The 12,266-nt window shown below is 34.1% G+C and overlaps 2 protein-coding genes across 5 annotated transcripts; one reads left to right on the top strand and one right to left on the bottom strand.

The window, feature by feature from the left end:
* Positions 1-1,271: 1,271 nt before the first annotated feature.
* On the bottom strand, positions 1,272-9,321 carry LOC134272503 (threonine aspartase 1-like). Of its 4 annotated transcripts, none has more exons than XM_062754725.1 (13): positions 9,118-9,321; positions 8,181-8,294; positions 7,706-7,774; positions 6,842-6,962; positions 6,657-6,741; positions 6,036-6,115; positions 5,401-5,492; positions 5,102-5,218; positions 4,774-4,849; positions 2,954-3,067; positions 2,204-2,278; positions 1,915-1,988; positions 1,272-1,622 (listed from the first exon to the last, which is right to left on the bottom strand). In XM_062754725.1, the coding sequence occupies exons 1-13, from the start codon at positions 9,211-9,213 to the stop codon at positions 1,551-1,553; spliced, it is 1,185 nt and encodes a 394-aa protein (XP_062610709.1). In that variant the 5' UTR covers positions 9,214-9,321; the 3' UTR covers positions 1,272-1,550. The 4 variants fall into 4 exon arrangements, with proteins under 4 accessions (XP_062610709.1, XP_062610708.1, XP_062610710.1 ...); XM_062754724.1 differs by having other exon boundaries at positions 5,102-5,251; positions 9,118-9,313; XM_062754726.1 differs by lacking the exon at positions 8,181-8,294 and having other exon boundaries at positions 5,102-5,251; positions 9,118-9,290.
* A 491-nt stretch (positions 9,322-9,812) lies between these two features.
* Positions 9,813-12,059, top strand: LOC134272502 (tripartite motif-containing protein 2-like). The gene is made up of 2 exons (XM_062754723.1): positions 9,813-9,885; positions 10,062-12,059. The coding sequence occupies exon 2, from the start codon at positions 10,091-10,093 to the stop codon at positions 11,801-11,803; it is 1,713 nt and encodes a 570-aa protein (XP_062610707.1). The 5' UTR covers positions 9,813-9,885; positions 10,062-10,090; the 3' UTR covers positions 11,804-12,059.
* The last annotated feature ends 207 nt before the right edge of the window (positions 12,060-12,266 follow it).

Genomic DNA, 12,266 nt, shown 5'->3' with positions numbered 1-12,266 from the left:
ATAGACTCAAGAAATAATGTAAATGATCCAGGTTTTTGGAATATGGATTTAAAGCAAGATAATCTAGAGCTACACAAAATTATATCTTAAACAAATCACCATGTCATATAGAACAATATGTCAACATTTTAGCATTTACTTCTTTCTAAAAGCTGCAGTCCAAATAAAGTGAATTTCTTCAAATCAAAGAACTGTAAAAAGTACTCGTATATTGCTTCGAAACATGTAAATATCTACTTCATATTGATACTGGGGGCAACCAGCCTTTCAGTGAACATTTTCAATAGTAATAGTAGTGTTTGCAAAAAATGTGCTACGTGCCTGCTTTTGTGGGGGTGGCGCGAAAGGTTTAGATTTCTGGGGCACATGACATTGTTTACAGTAGTGTCAATCGAATGATTTCAACAATTTAATGCCGAAAGCACACTGTATTGCTAGATATTGAAATCCCAATAGTAGATTGTCAAATAAGGAAAGTTTAGCATATATTATCTGCTTTAAAATGTGATGATTTTCAAAGAAAATTTAACAAGAGTCCGCTAATTAGTTTCAAATATCATTAAAAATGTAACAATTTAGGATTGGCTCCTCTCAAAAATTTATTAGCTAAATAAGTAATTCAGCGATTGTTTAGAAAGGTATTCCACAAGGATTTTTGAACTTATCCGTCCTTATGAATTTTACAATTATCAATCTTGCATTGTATTCAATAGCACATTTGCCCCCACCAAACAATTGCCAAACAGACATTTCCTACTTCCATCGTGAAAGAGTTAGGTAATCCTGATATCAAGTATTTTTTGGAGGTGATTTCTGAAATAGTAACCAAAAACCAACTTTGACAAGGATGATTTATTAGCTCTAAGGTTAACTCTTTACAACTTACAGAATTGATATGCAACATACATTGAATCCTCGCGTCATAATACATTACTTTACCATTTCCCCACAAGGACTTTGTAGCGGGGTACACATTTCTCTAAAGTTTAGCGTAAATGATATTCTGGAATATTATTTAATTAGAAAATAACTTTTCTTATTTCATACTATTCAAGCAAGTAGGAAATAGTTGGAATTTGGCAATAAATTGAAGATTAAATGAACTTCTAAAAGTGCGTGAAAATGCGTGATTGCGGGGAAACGGTAAATGCGTGATTTTTCGTTGGAAATAGGAAAAGGTATATGCGTTAAAATGCGTGACTAAGGGGAAGGTGTTAATTCAAATCTTTGTAAAATTCTCAAAACCAGAGACAAAAAGTCTATTAAACAAAGGCAAACAAAATATAATTGCATTATATGGTTTGTCCCCTTGAATGAACACAACAAAGATGGAAAATATTTCCCTGGTTTTCCATTATGTCTTCCATATAGACACTGCCTTGTCAAAGGGTTCCTCTTCCAGTCCCTGCATATCACCAGACATGGTGAGGGACTTTCCTAGCTATGGTGCAGCTCCTCTCAGCCCTTTCAGATGTGGTAAGGGATTTCCCTGATATCAATATATAGACTCACAATACTTGGTTTGTGAGGGCATTCTATTGGGTATCCTTTCATATGGACACTCCAGACATGGTGAAAGATTTCCCAGGGATCCCACCTTCTGGGAGTCGAGACATGACAACCTGAAATTATATACGGTACATAACCAATTACCTTAATAAATTTCAGCAATACCTTACATGATATAATCATAATGTTACTATTAAAACAAACATATAGAAAAGCTTAATTAATGCTGAGAAAGACCCACACATTGTGCACAAATGTGAGAATAATGCCATAAACCCTAAAACAGAAGTGTTTATCTTCCCACCTCTCTACCACAACTTTATAAATCTTGGTCAAAACATTATTTAGAATTACTTTTCACAAACATTTTCTGCATAAACATTAAATACATAATGTACATAATACCTTTGGTTTCTTCAGCGAAGAAGACATATACCCCACACACATGCTATCTGTAGTGTGACCCCATAATACTTCCACTGTGAAATAAAATTCAATTATCACAGTGTGCATAAATAATTTACAAGAAATCATTGTGCTAAAAATACCATGTTTTTGGACGTAAAACTCTATAAACACTGTTTTAGGAGGATATCAGTGATATACATATGCAAGAATCTAATCAAAAAATTTCATATTCAAGTAAATAATTTTTAACAAGTCTTTATAAGTACAGTTAAATCGCCCCGGATACCTGTATCCCCATCATTCTGTTTGAGAGCCAGCACCCCAGCCAACTTGTCTTTCTCTTCTTCTAAAAACTCAGACTCTGTCAGAGAAAAAATACAAATCAGCATTGAAGTAAGTTAACCTTAACATTGATAAACTAAATTTATTGTGAATTTTACAAGTCCAGTAATACTATTGATTTCAATCAAGAAACTGATCACAATTGTTTACCATCGTGGTCCCTGACTGTAGATATAGCTTTCAGAACTGTACGGTTATGGTTTTATATTTAAGTCTAAGACTATAAAGCTATAGATCCCGTTATGCAGATATAGTGAAATTTATGGCACAAGATTTTCTGTGCATTGTTACAGGGATGTATTTCTTCACTTTCAGCATTGGCCAATCAACTACCTGATTCTGGACATATTCCTTGACCAACATTTTATATTATATCTCCTAACATGTCTATCCCTTAATACCGGTAGTTTTCAACAGACTAATAAACTGGCTTGTTTAGAATTTTTGGTTGGGTGGCAGATATTTCTAAACAGTCAAATTTATTGGTCATTAGACACGACTACAAAGGAAAGGATCAGTAGCGTTATGGTCAAGGACTAAGCATTAAACCATAATAATGATCCAGTTCTGCATCTATCTGTAGTTACTGAACTTAAAGCATTTTAAGTTTGCCAAGTCTAGTCTAACATATTTACTGACCTAAGAAGTTATTTTTAAAACAGTTGGACAGTACTAGACTAGCAAAGTCACTGACCTAAGAAGTTATTTTTAAAACAGTTGGACAGTCCCAGACTAGCATTATCTTCCCGTTGTATAGACAAGGCACTCTCTCTGGCCAGTAACGTCTTCATTATGTGTTCTCCACTTCCTGTATGAAATGTATAAAGATATAAAACACATGTTATATGACAAGAGGCCCAGGGGCCACATCACTCACCTGAGCAATTTGCTAGGAGAAAGCACATATCAGATCAGAATTAAAAGTTTACTGAGTCTGAGGGGGGAAGCTTGGGGTTTATGGTTTGAACAAACTAGAATCTACACTGCCTGAGGATGACCCCATATAATTATCACTAAGCATGAATTTGAAGTACTTGAAACGGGATTTTAAAAGGTTTCATTATATATTCTTATAATTTAATTCTAGTTGTAACGCTTTATTTGATTGGATAAAAAATTGTTTTATACTGTATAAAATGGGTTGCCTACGTCACAATGACTTGCGTCAGAAACGTATTAATCCGCCTGACGTTACATTCAAATTTTGTAGAAATTGACGTCATTTTGCTTGAACAATCATCGTTTTTTCTTACTTCAATTGAATGAAAATTAAATTATAAGGAATGAATTTAATAGCTACCCATTTTATACGGTATAAACTGGGTTGGAACAGTTTACGCTTTTTTATAAATCGCTTTGCGGTTTATAAAGTGTAAACTGCCCCAACCCAGTTTATACCGTATAAAATGGGTAGCTATTAAATTCATTCCTTAAATGTAAAACTTTGATCGTCCATTTTGGCCCAATCCTATCCCCGGGGGTCATGATTTGAACAAACTTAAATCTACACTATATGAGGACAATTTCACATGAGTTTCATCTTTCCTTTGGCACTCCAAATTTACAAAAATTAGCTAAACATAATTCTACAGTCGAAACTAGTTTTATCGGTTGTAAACTATAGTTTACGGACTGTAAACTATAGTTCACAAAGTTAATCTATATTTTTCATCTGTAAGCCATAGTTAATGTGATAATCTATGTTTCAGAACCGTAAACTATACTTTACACTGAAAACAATCATTTGCGATTGCAAAACATATATTATCTGATACAATTTGTAAACTATGATACACAACTCTTAGCATAGTTCATGATTGTTACTTAAAGTTTATAGACCTGAATCTATGTTTATCAACAAAGTCTTTTGTTAACGTTTTATTACAGACAGGTTAACAGACAGGTTAAAAAGATTAGCATCTTTTTACACAACAGTTTAATATAGTTTTACAGGTAAAAAGTATGGTTAAGGAATTGTTAACTATAGTTCATAGTTTGTAAACCATAGGTTACAGTTGATACACCTAGTTTATCAACTGTGAAACTATGTTTAGCTCATTTTTGTGAATTTGGTATGCCATACATAGGATTTGAAAAGTAATATGTTAAAAAATTATGGTAATAGATCCTTTATGAGCCACATGAAATATATTGTATTTAATGTAACATTCTATTGAAATTCCAAATTTTCTGCAAAATGACATACTGTATATGCTTCTGAATAAATTTGTTGGGTTTCATAACTGCATCTGAATGACTTCATTTCTTTGAATAATAAGACTAGTGAAGTTTTAGATTTTGCAATTCAAAAAACATTTTGCAAAAAATACATATGCACACAGAGCTTACATCATTAAAAATGTATGAGTACACTACCTTTCCAAAGATTTGGGTCAAACATATATATGATTTTTTTGGCAATATGTTTGCACTAATCTAGTAAACTGTTCCTAACACTTTTCATGGTTTCCTAGGTAATTCTGTGACCTCTATCTAATTTTAAGGCTGTCTTACCTGATGTACTGGTTCCCACCCCTGCTTTTCCTGGTCTCTGATTGTAGGCCCAACATCCTGCACCATAGGTTGCTGCCTTAACAATAAGGAGTAAATACATGTATCAAAAGTCAAGTGTTTTTTTTTCTGCCTCTCAATAAAATCATACAATTTTGACCTTACAAGCTCTGTCCACTGTTCAATTCAAAGACCTCAAGTGAGCATATTTCCCAATTTATTCAGTCAATAACCTATACATAAATGTCCCTTATCAACAACTTATCAAAAGAATTCATCTTTTAGATACTGAGTAATGTATATAATTTATATTTATTGATAGTGTACACACAGGGCCAAGCCTTCCTGGCTGTTTGAGAGAAATTCCACCACTGGACACCGCTGTTGCTATGTTACCACTGGTATCCATGACGATAGCTCCCACAGTGTCCTGTATCTTCTCTTCCTCCTGTACACCATTATACTCTTTATTATCATCTCTCTACACAAATACAAGAATGATGGTCATATATCAACCTCATTACATTGTATGTAGTTTGAGGCACTGGGAGGAATGAGAAACTGACCTACTGATTATCCATGTGACCACTTTCCATTAAGAATGACTGCAGATATTATAGCAAAATTTACCTGTTCTGATAACTTCATTTTCTTGCTGGCGTCTCTTTCATTTACAATGTCCAGTTTCCTTTTGTGATTCTGGTAAGTTTTCTGTGCATCATCTAAAGTATAACATAAGAAGGTCTGAATATTTTACACCTAGCCATTACTGGAGACACCTGCTTTCAGAAAGAGACTGTCATTTAATTGAAAGTCTCTCTTTCCTATATTTATAAACCAATCTTACAGCTTTTACCTTTTTTCATTTATTTACTATTTTATCTGTAATTATGTGTCTAAATTCTCTTTCACTTTGGTAATTTATTGACTATTTTACCTGTAATTAGGTTTCTAGTTTCTCTTTTACCTTAGTCGCATATTGACTATTTTACCTGAATAAGGTGTCTAGTTTCTCTTTTACCTTAGTCACATATTGACTATTTTACCTGAATAAGGTGTCTAGTTTCTCTTTTACCTTAGTCACATATTGACTATTTTACCTGAATAAGGTGTCTAGTTTCTCTTTTACTTTGGTCATTTATTAACTATTTTACCTGTAAGTGGGTGATTAGTTTCTCTTTTACCTTAGTCATGTGCCGATTATTTTACCTGCAATTAGGTGTCTAGTTTCTCTTTTATCTTATGTCATTTATTGATTATTTTACCTGTAATTAGGTGTCTAGTTTCCAAAGTTTTTATTCCATTTTCTTCAGCCCATTGCTTAGCTCCATCACCTACAAGAACACTGCAGAAGACAGTTTACTTTAAAAATATTTATTAAATTAAAAGAAGATGACATCATGATAACATCAAGCCACCATCCCTATTAGATCAGTAGGGTATGTTCAGTCATGAATTACTGCAAATCACTTTTTATTCGCGAGAATTTTATTTTTGCGTAATTACACGAGACAGTGTGCTCACATAAATTTAATTCTCACGTATAATAGTATTCCTTAAGATTATATAGAGTGATAACCACAATTCGCGAAAATTTTGTCTCGCTAATCAAGAGTCAATGACTATTTCGCGAAAATAAGATGTCGCGAAAATTTAGTGATCTACAGTATACTGTGAAATCACAAATTTTCGTGGGGGTTTAATTTTCGTTGTTTTCGTGGTATGACAAGACCCACGAATTCATGTCCACAACGAAATATAAAATGTCACACACAGAAGTACTCATTAATTCTTGATCCACGAAATCAAATCCCCACGAACCAAGAGATTTTCCTCAAACCACGAAAATTTGTCCCCACGAAAATATGTGATTTTACAGTATTTACCTTGGGTGAAGTCTCCCTAAGGACAATTTGTCCCCTAACTGTCTGTTTACCAGTGTGGCCGACACCTCTACTGGGTTCTTGACACCTGGAACACAGATTATATATTAAAACTTAAACTTAAATCACAAGAAAAAAGATCCTCTTTTCCCCATATTTATTTTTCCCTGTATTGTGTGATTTCTTACCAGAAATGGCCCCCACTGCTCCAAACATCAGCTTCCTTCCCTCCATAATAGAGGCGTCACATTCAACAGAGCCACTGAGATTAAGATTAGATCCCATACCTGCATTAGTCAGCACTGCATCCTTAAAGATGAAGACAAAATCTTGCACATACTACAGTTAAACTTTGGTATCTTGACCACCAATATCTGATTTGAAAGCCCAACCACTTTTTCTTGAAGTATTTTACCTTGGATATCTCAATGAAGTTTGTGTAACAAGACTTTACCATGATTTTAAAAGCAATACTCGAGTAGTAGCAGATTATAACACCCAAGAATTTTGGATGAATATTTTTTTAATCAATAAAAGTTTATTTCTTGTGAAAATATATAAGTAAGTTAACAGTTAATACCCTCAGATGTGGAAAATAGTACCTTTTTTTTTATTAAAGTCATATGTATTGTGAAGTTGTAAAATTAATACAACTGTATACAAGGATTTAGCCATCTTGGATTTGGTACTTGGCAAAAAAATATTTATGCTATTTCTATTTACACAAGAGCATAGCTTTCCGTAACTGTTATGTAAAAGCTATGCTGTTGAATAAACCCCAGAAATTTTACTAAAAGTGTTAAGCTTACCAAGTTAATGTTCCAAACTAGATCCAATCTCTGAAGTTTCAAGAAAACTTTACGTGTTTGCTCTGCTCCCGAGTTTTAATGATTCAATTGACCTTTGAGCTTCAGATTACCATTTATTAGTGTCTCCATATTTAATTCATATACAAACGTACATGTTACTATACCATCCCTGATGTGGTGGGAGAAAAATATATTCGTAATTTGCTCTTGCAGTTTGAAAGTTTGTAGTTTTTTTGTCCATACCTCTAAAAGTTTAACTGCCTCTGTCACACATTCTACAGCACCCCACCCTTTCTTGAGCAAATGGGACATCTGATAAAACAAAAACCAAGTATTGAAAATGTGAAACAATGGGCCCATAGGCAACATAATCCCACACTGCACATCTAAACTATCAAGCTATCAATCTATACTGTAAAATCATTTTAATCACAGAATATGACCATAATTTTTTGAGATTTTAAGAAAAAATATTGATCCAAGTTGATTTAACCTCCTGGTTGGTGAATTATGAAATACATAATTATATGATTCGTATAAATGAATCCTACAATACATGGTGAACAAGAATTCATCAATTTCATTATCAAAAAGAATCTTTTGGTGTTATAAACCTGTTAAATCTCTTTTTTTAAATCTCATAAAGCCTTTTAAATCAATTTTTGTGTCAATCTATTTGCCAAAATGTTTAAAAAGGCCAAAGGGTCACAATGCTCACCTTTTTATAAGCAGTTTTACCCAGTGAAACTTTGAACACAAATTGTGGTCCCATTCGACCCCCCAAAGTCATGATTTGAATAAAGCTGAATCTACACACCACCTGAAAATCCTTCTATAAGAGTATGACTAAGCATTAATCATGAAATTAATGCTCCTGAGAAAACATAACAGATATTTCTAATACATTTGTATGTATTGATTGCCTCTGTGGTTCCCTACCAGCAGGCATCATGGACGAATCTACATTACCTGTGGATGTTTCCAAAAAGATGTTTTGTTGGTAGGGTAATGATACAAATGAAATGGAGTAACGAAGTTTTGAATTGGAATTCCTTGAAGAAACTTCATGAAGAACAGCAAAACCTGAGTAGTTATATTCCTTTGGCAAAGGAATTTAAATACTCAGGTTTTGCTGTTCTTCATGAAGAAGGTTTTTTCTAGGTATTCATATTCAAAACTTCTTTACTCTACTGCATTTGTGTCATTACCCTACCAACAAAGCATCTTAATCTGCACTATGTCAGGAGACTTTCACATAAGTTTCATCTTGAGCAGAAGATTTTAAATTTACCCTATCAAATTTTTACTTTTTCATAACTATTTCCCAATGGAAGAGGGTGTGGCCCTCCATTGGAACTTTGAACCCTCTTGACCCCAGGATACTCTTTGCTAGGCTTACCGTAGTTGACATTGGGGACCAGTGGTTCCAGAGAGGAAAATAAAAATGTTTTTAAAAAATATGAAAATAACAACAAAGACGACAGACCACGTCACCACGGACAATTTTTTTATCAGAAAATTCACACCTCTGGTTCAGTTGAGCTAAAACTCAAATATAAGGAATGTAATCAATCAAGAAATACACAATGAAAGTCACTGAAACTGTAGTAATAATTCTTCTGAGGGGAACATTTATATTATTAATGTGTATTTACCTTTAAGCATGTAGATTTACAGAGTTTCACATAAGCATCTTCTTTTTGGGTTGAATGGTATCCTGCACCTGGAAGAAATAAATAAAAACATGACATTGAAGAATTTTTATTTATTCCTATTTTTAACCCCCTTCTAAACCAAACAGAAAATAATAGTTGAACACCATAATTACAAATTTTGCGTTTGTCCCATCACGACAAGAAGCACAAAGCAAGTATGACAAGTTGATGCTTACTCCTCTATGGCACTAGATCTTATCTCTGATGCTTCAAGAGAACTAATTTATGTGTTTGCTCTGCCCACTGTTGTATTAATTCAGTTGACCTTTGAGCCTAAGATTACTGTTCGTTATCTCCATATTTCATTCATATTCTTGCTACAGCTATACTTTTCCTGCTGTGGTGGGAGAATTAAATACAGAATCTTGCTTTCATATGCCTAATTAGATTGAGAGTTATTTTTATAATTGTATATTTCTTTTGTAAATTTACATAATTGAAATATTACATTTCTAATGCTTTAAAATTATAAAATGTGATAATGTTCTAAATTTAAATAAATATTAAAACCCAGCATTTCAAATTTCAACTGTTATACTAAATTCAAATAATTTGCATAGCAAGGTATTTAAATCCCCTTCTAGACCAGGAAGTATAAACACCTGACAGGTAGATAACACAGGTATGTCACGTGATCAGTGTGTACTCTGTACAGAGAGACTGCACTTGGAGATCGACCATGGACGACCGCCATTACTGAATTCTCAGGTACCGGTAATAATAAATAGGATAGTATTAACTCATTTGAAAACCATAAGATTGAATATGTTTTAACCATGGGAACAGAATTCATCTATTTCCTAAGTCCTGTTGGATTAAAGATGGATGTCTTTATTTAACTTTTGAAAATATTCCTAGTAAGAATGTAAACATTTTATTTTCAGATTGATATTATAGAGCTTTGAAATTAATCATGGACCCCCGTACCAGTGCCCAGGACGTGATGCAATGTGACCTGTGTGAAACCGCTGTGGTACAGATGCACTGTGATACATGTCTTGTCAACCTGTGTACAGCTTGTGTAGGAAAACATATGATATCTGATGAATCTAAGGACCACAAAGTCGTTAAATTTCAGCTGAGGAAATCCACCCCCCTCTACCCTGGATGTACAACTCATGACAAAGAACGATGTGAAATGTTCTGTAATCAATGTGACATTCCTGTTTGCACAAGTTGCGTTGCATCTGACAAACACCTTGGTCATAAAATTTTGAAAGTTCTACAAGTTCCAGATGAAAGAAGAAACAAAATTAAGAAAAATGTAACTGAATTAAATGAAACAATTTATCCCACCTACCAGGACATTGCCTCTGATGTACAAAACAGAATGAGTCAGTTAGAAAAGGAATATGGAGATCTCTCAACAGCCATAACAAAACATGGAGAGGACTGGCACAGAGAAATTGACAAAGTTGTCCAGAAACTTAAAGCTGAAGTTGATGAGATGAAAAACACACAGTTACAAACTCTACAGAAACAACTGGATGAAATAAACAAGACAATGTCTGACATCAAGGATGAAATTGATTCACTTGAAATGGCTACAGACAATAATGACTTGTCAAAACTGTTTAGTGTCACACTCAGTGTACATTTATACAGAAATCTTCCAAACAAAATGATACTATCTTTACCCAAGTTCATGCCGGGAACAATCCATGAAGAACTTGTTAAATTGTTTGGAGTTTTATCAACAAGTTCTTTAACATCAGATAAACACGGCTACAAAATGAAGACAACACAGAAATCACCAGAAGCTGGATCCTCTCCTCCAGTCAAACAGCTGCTTGATCAACCAGAGACTGTCACCACCATAAAAATAGACATACAAGCAGTATATTCGCTGATTTCCTCACAACTTTACAATGTGGCCTGTCTGAGTGATGAAGAAATCTGGACAAGTGGGAATGGTTACACCATGAAACTCTATAGCATCAATCAGGGATCACTACTCAAGTTGATCAAAACCAAGTCAGGGAACTCACCAGAGGACATAGCAGTGACAAAAAGTGGAGATCTAGTTTATACTGATATCAATGATAGAACTGTGAACATTGTGAAGAATAAGAAGATAGAGGAGGTGATCAGACTACAGAACTGGAGACCTGACGGTGTCTGTAGTACCTCCTCTGGTGACCTCCTGGTTATCATGGAAAGTAATGATTACAAACAAACAAAAGTTGTCCGTTACTCTGGCTCCACAGAGAAACAAACCATTCAGTTTGATGATAAAGGTAAACCTCTCTATTCATCTGGTTCTTATAAAAAATTCTACATTACTGAGAACAGGAACCTGGATATCTGTGTGTCTGATGGTGGAGCTAAAGCAATAGTGGTGGTCAATCAGGCCGGGAAACTGAGATTCAGGTACACTGGACATACTGCTGCTCCAAAGAACCGATCATTCATTCCACTAGGAATCACCACAGACAGTCAGAGTCACATCCTTACAGCTGATTATAACAATCACTGTATCCACATCATAGACCAGGATGGACAGTTCCTCCGTTACATAGACTGTGGACTGAGATTACCCCAGGGACTGTGTACAGATACAAATGACAATCTGTTTGTTGCTCAACAGAGCAACAAACAAGTGAAAAAAATTAAATATTTGCATTGAAATAGATCCTTGGTAATCTGAATAATGTTTACTATAGGTGTAATGAGGGAAATTTCTAATATTTTGTCACAATTATTAAGGCAAAAAATTGTGCAAAATTTTGTTTGGAATTGTATAGAAAGTGAAACAAAGTCTCTTATCTAAGCACAGAGGATAACATGATTTCTTGATATTTTAGGTACCTATTATTCATATCATTTCAAATCAAAATCATTGCAGTCCAAAAATATGTTCATCAATCCATACATTAAAAGTAAAATGCTGCTGGATTTTGTCAAAAATTGACCAAATATCAGTGGAAATGTTTGAAAATTCTGCAGACCTAATAAAACTTTATATGACTGATTAGCTAGGGGTGTCCTTACTGTGGCTTGAACCTTAAAAACCCTCAGATTTAAAATCCAATACTCTACCGACTGAGCTAAAGGGTTAACCCACTACAGTAAAACTCAGTTACAACAAA

Source organism: Saccostrea cucullata, unplaced genomic scaffold, assembly GCF_032062105.1.
Source record: "Saccostrea cucullata isolate Sc308-1 unplaced genomic scaffold, CSIRO_AGI_Scuc_v1 ctg8510, whole genome shotgun sequence".
Taxonomy (NCBI): domain Eukaryota; kingdom Metazoa; phylum Mollusca; class Bivalvia; order Ostreida; family Ostreidae; genus Saccostrea; species Saccostrea cuccullata.
This window is presented reverse-complemented; position numbering and strand designations above follow the sequence as displayed.

Excerpts from the sequence above, each read along its gene's own strand:
- LOC134272503 (XM_062754724.1), bottom strand. The coding sequence starts at position 9,213 with ATGTCATGTTTTTATTTATTTCTTCCAGGTGCAGGATACCATTCAACC. Across the intron at positions 6,742-6,841 it reads AGCAGTGGGGGCCATTTCTG|GTGTCAAGAACCCAGTAGAG; the intron begins GTAAGAAATCAC and ends TCTGTGTTCCAG. Across the intron at positions 5,252-5,400 it reads AAATGAAGTTATCAGAACAG|AGAGATGATAATAAAGAGTA; the intron begins GTAAATTTTGCT and ends GTATTTGTGTAG.
- LOC134272502 (XM_062754723.1), top strand. The coding sequence starts at position 10,091 with ATGGACCCCCGTACCAGTGCCCAGGACGTGATGCAATGTGACCTGTGT.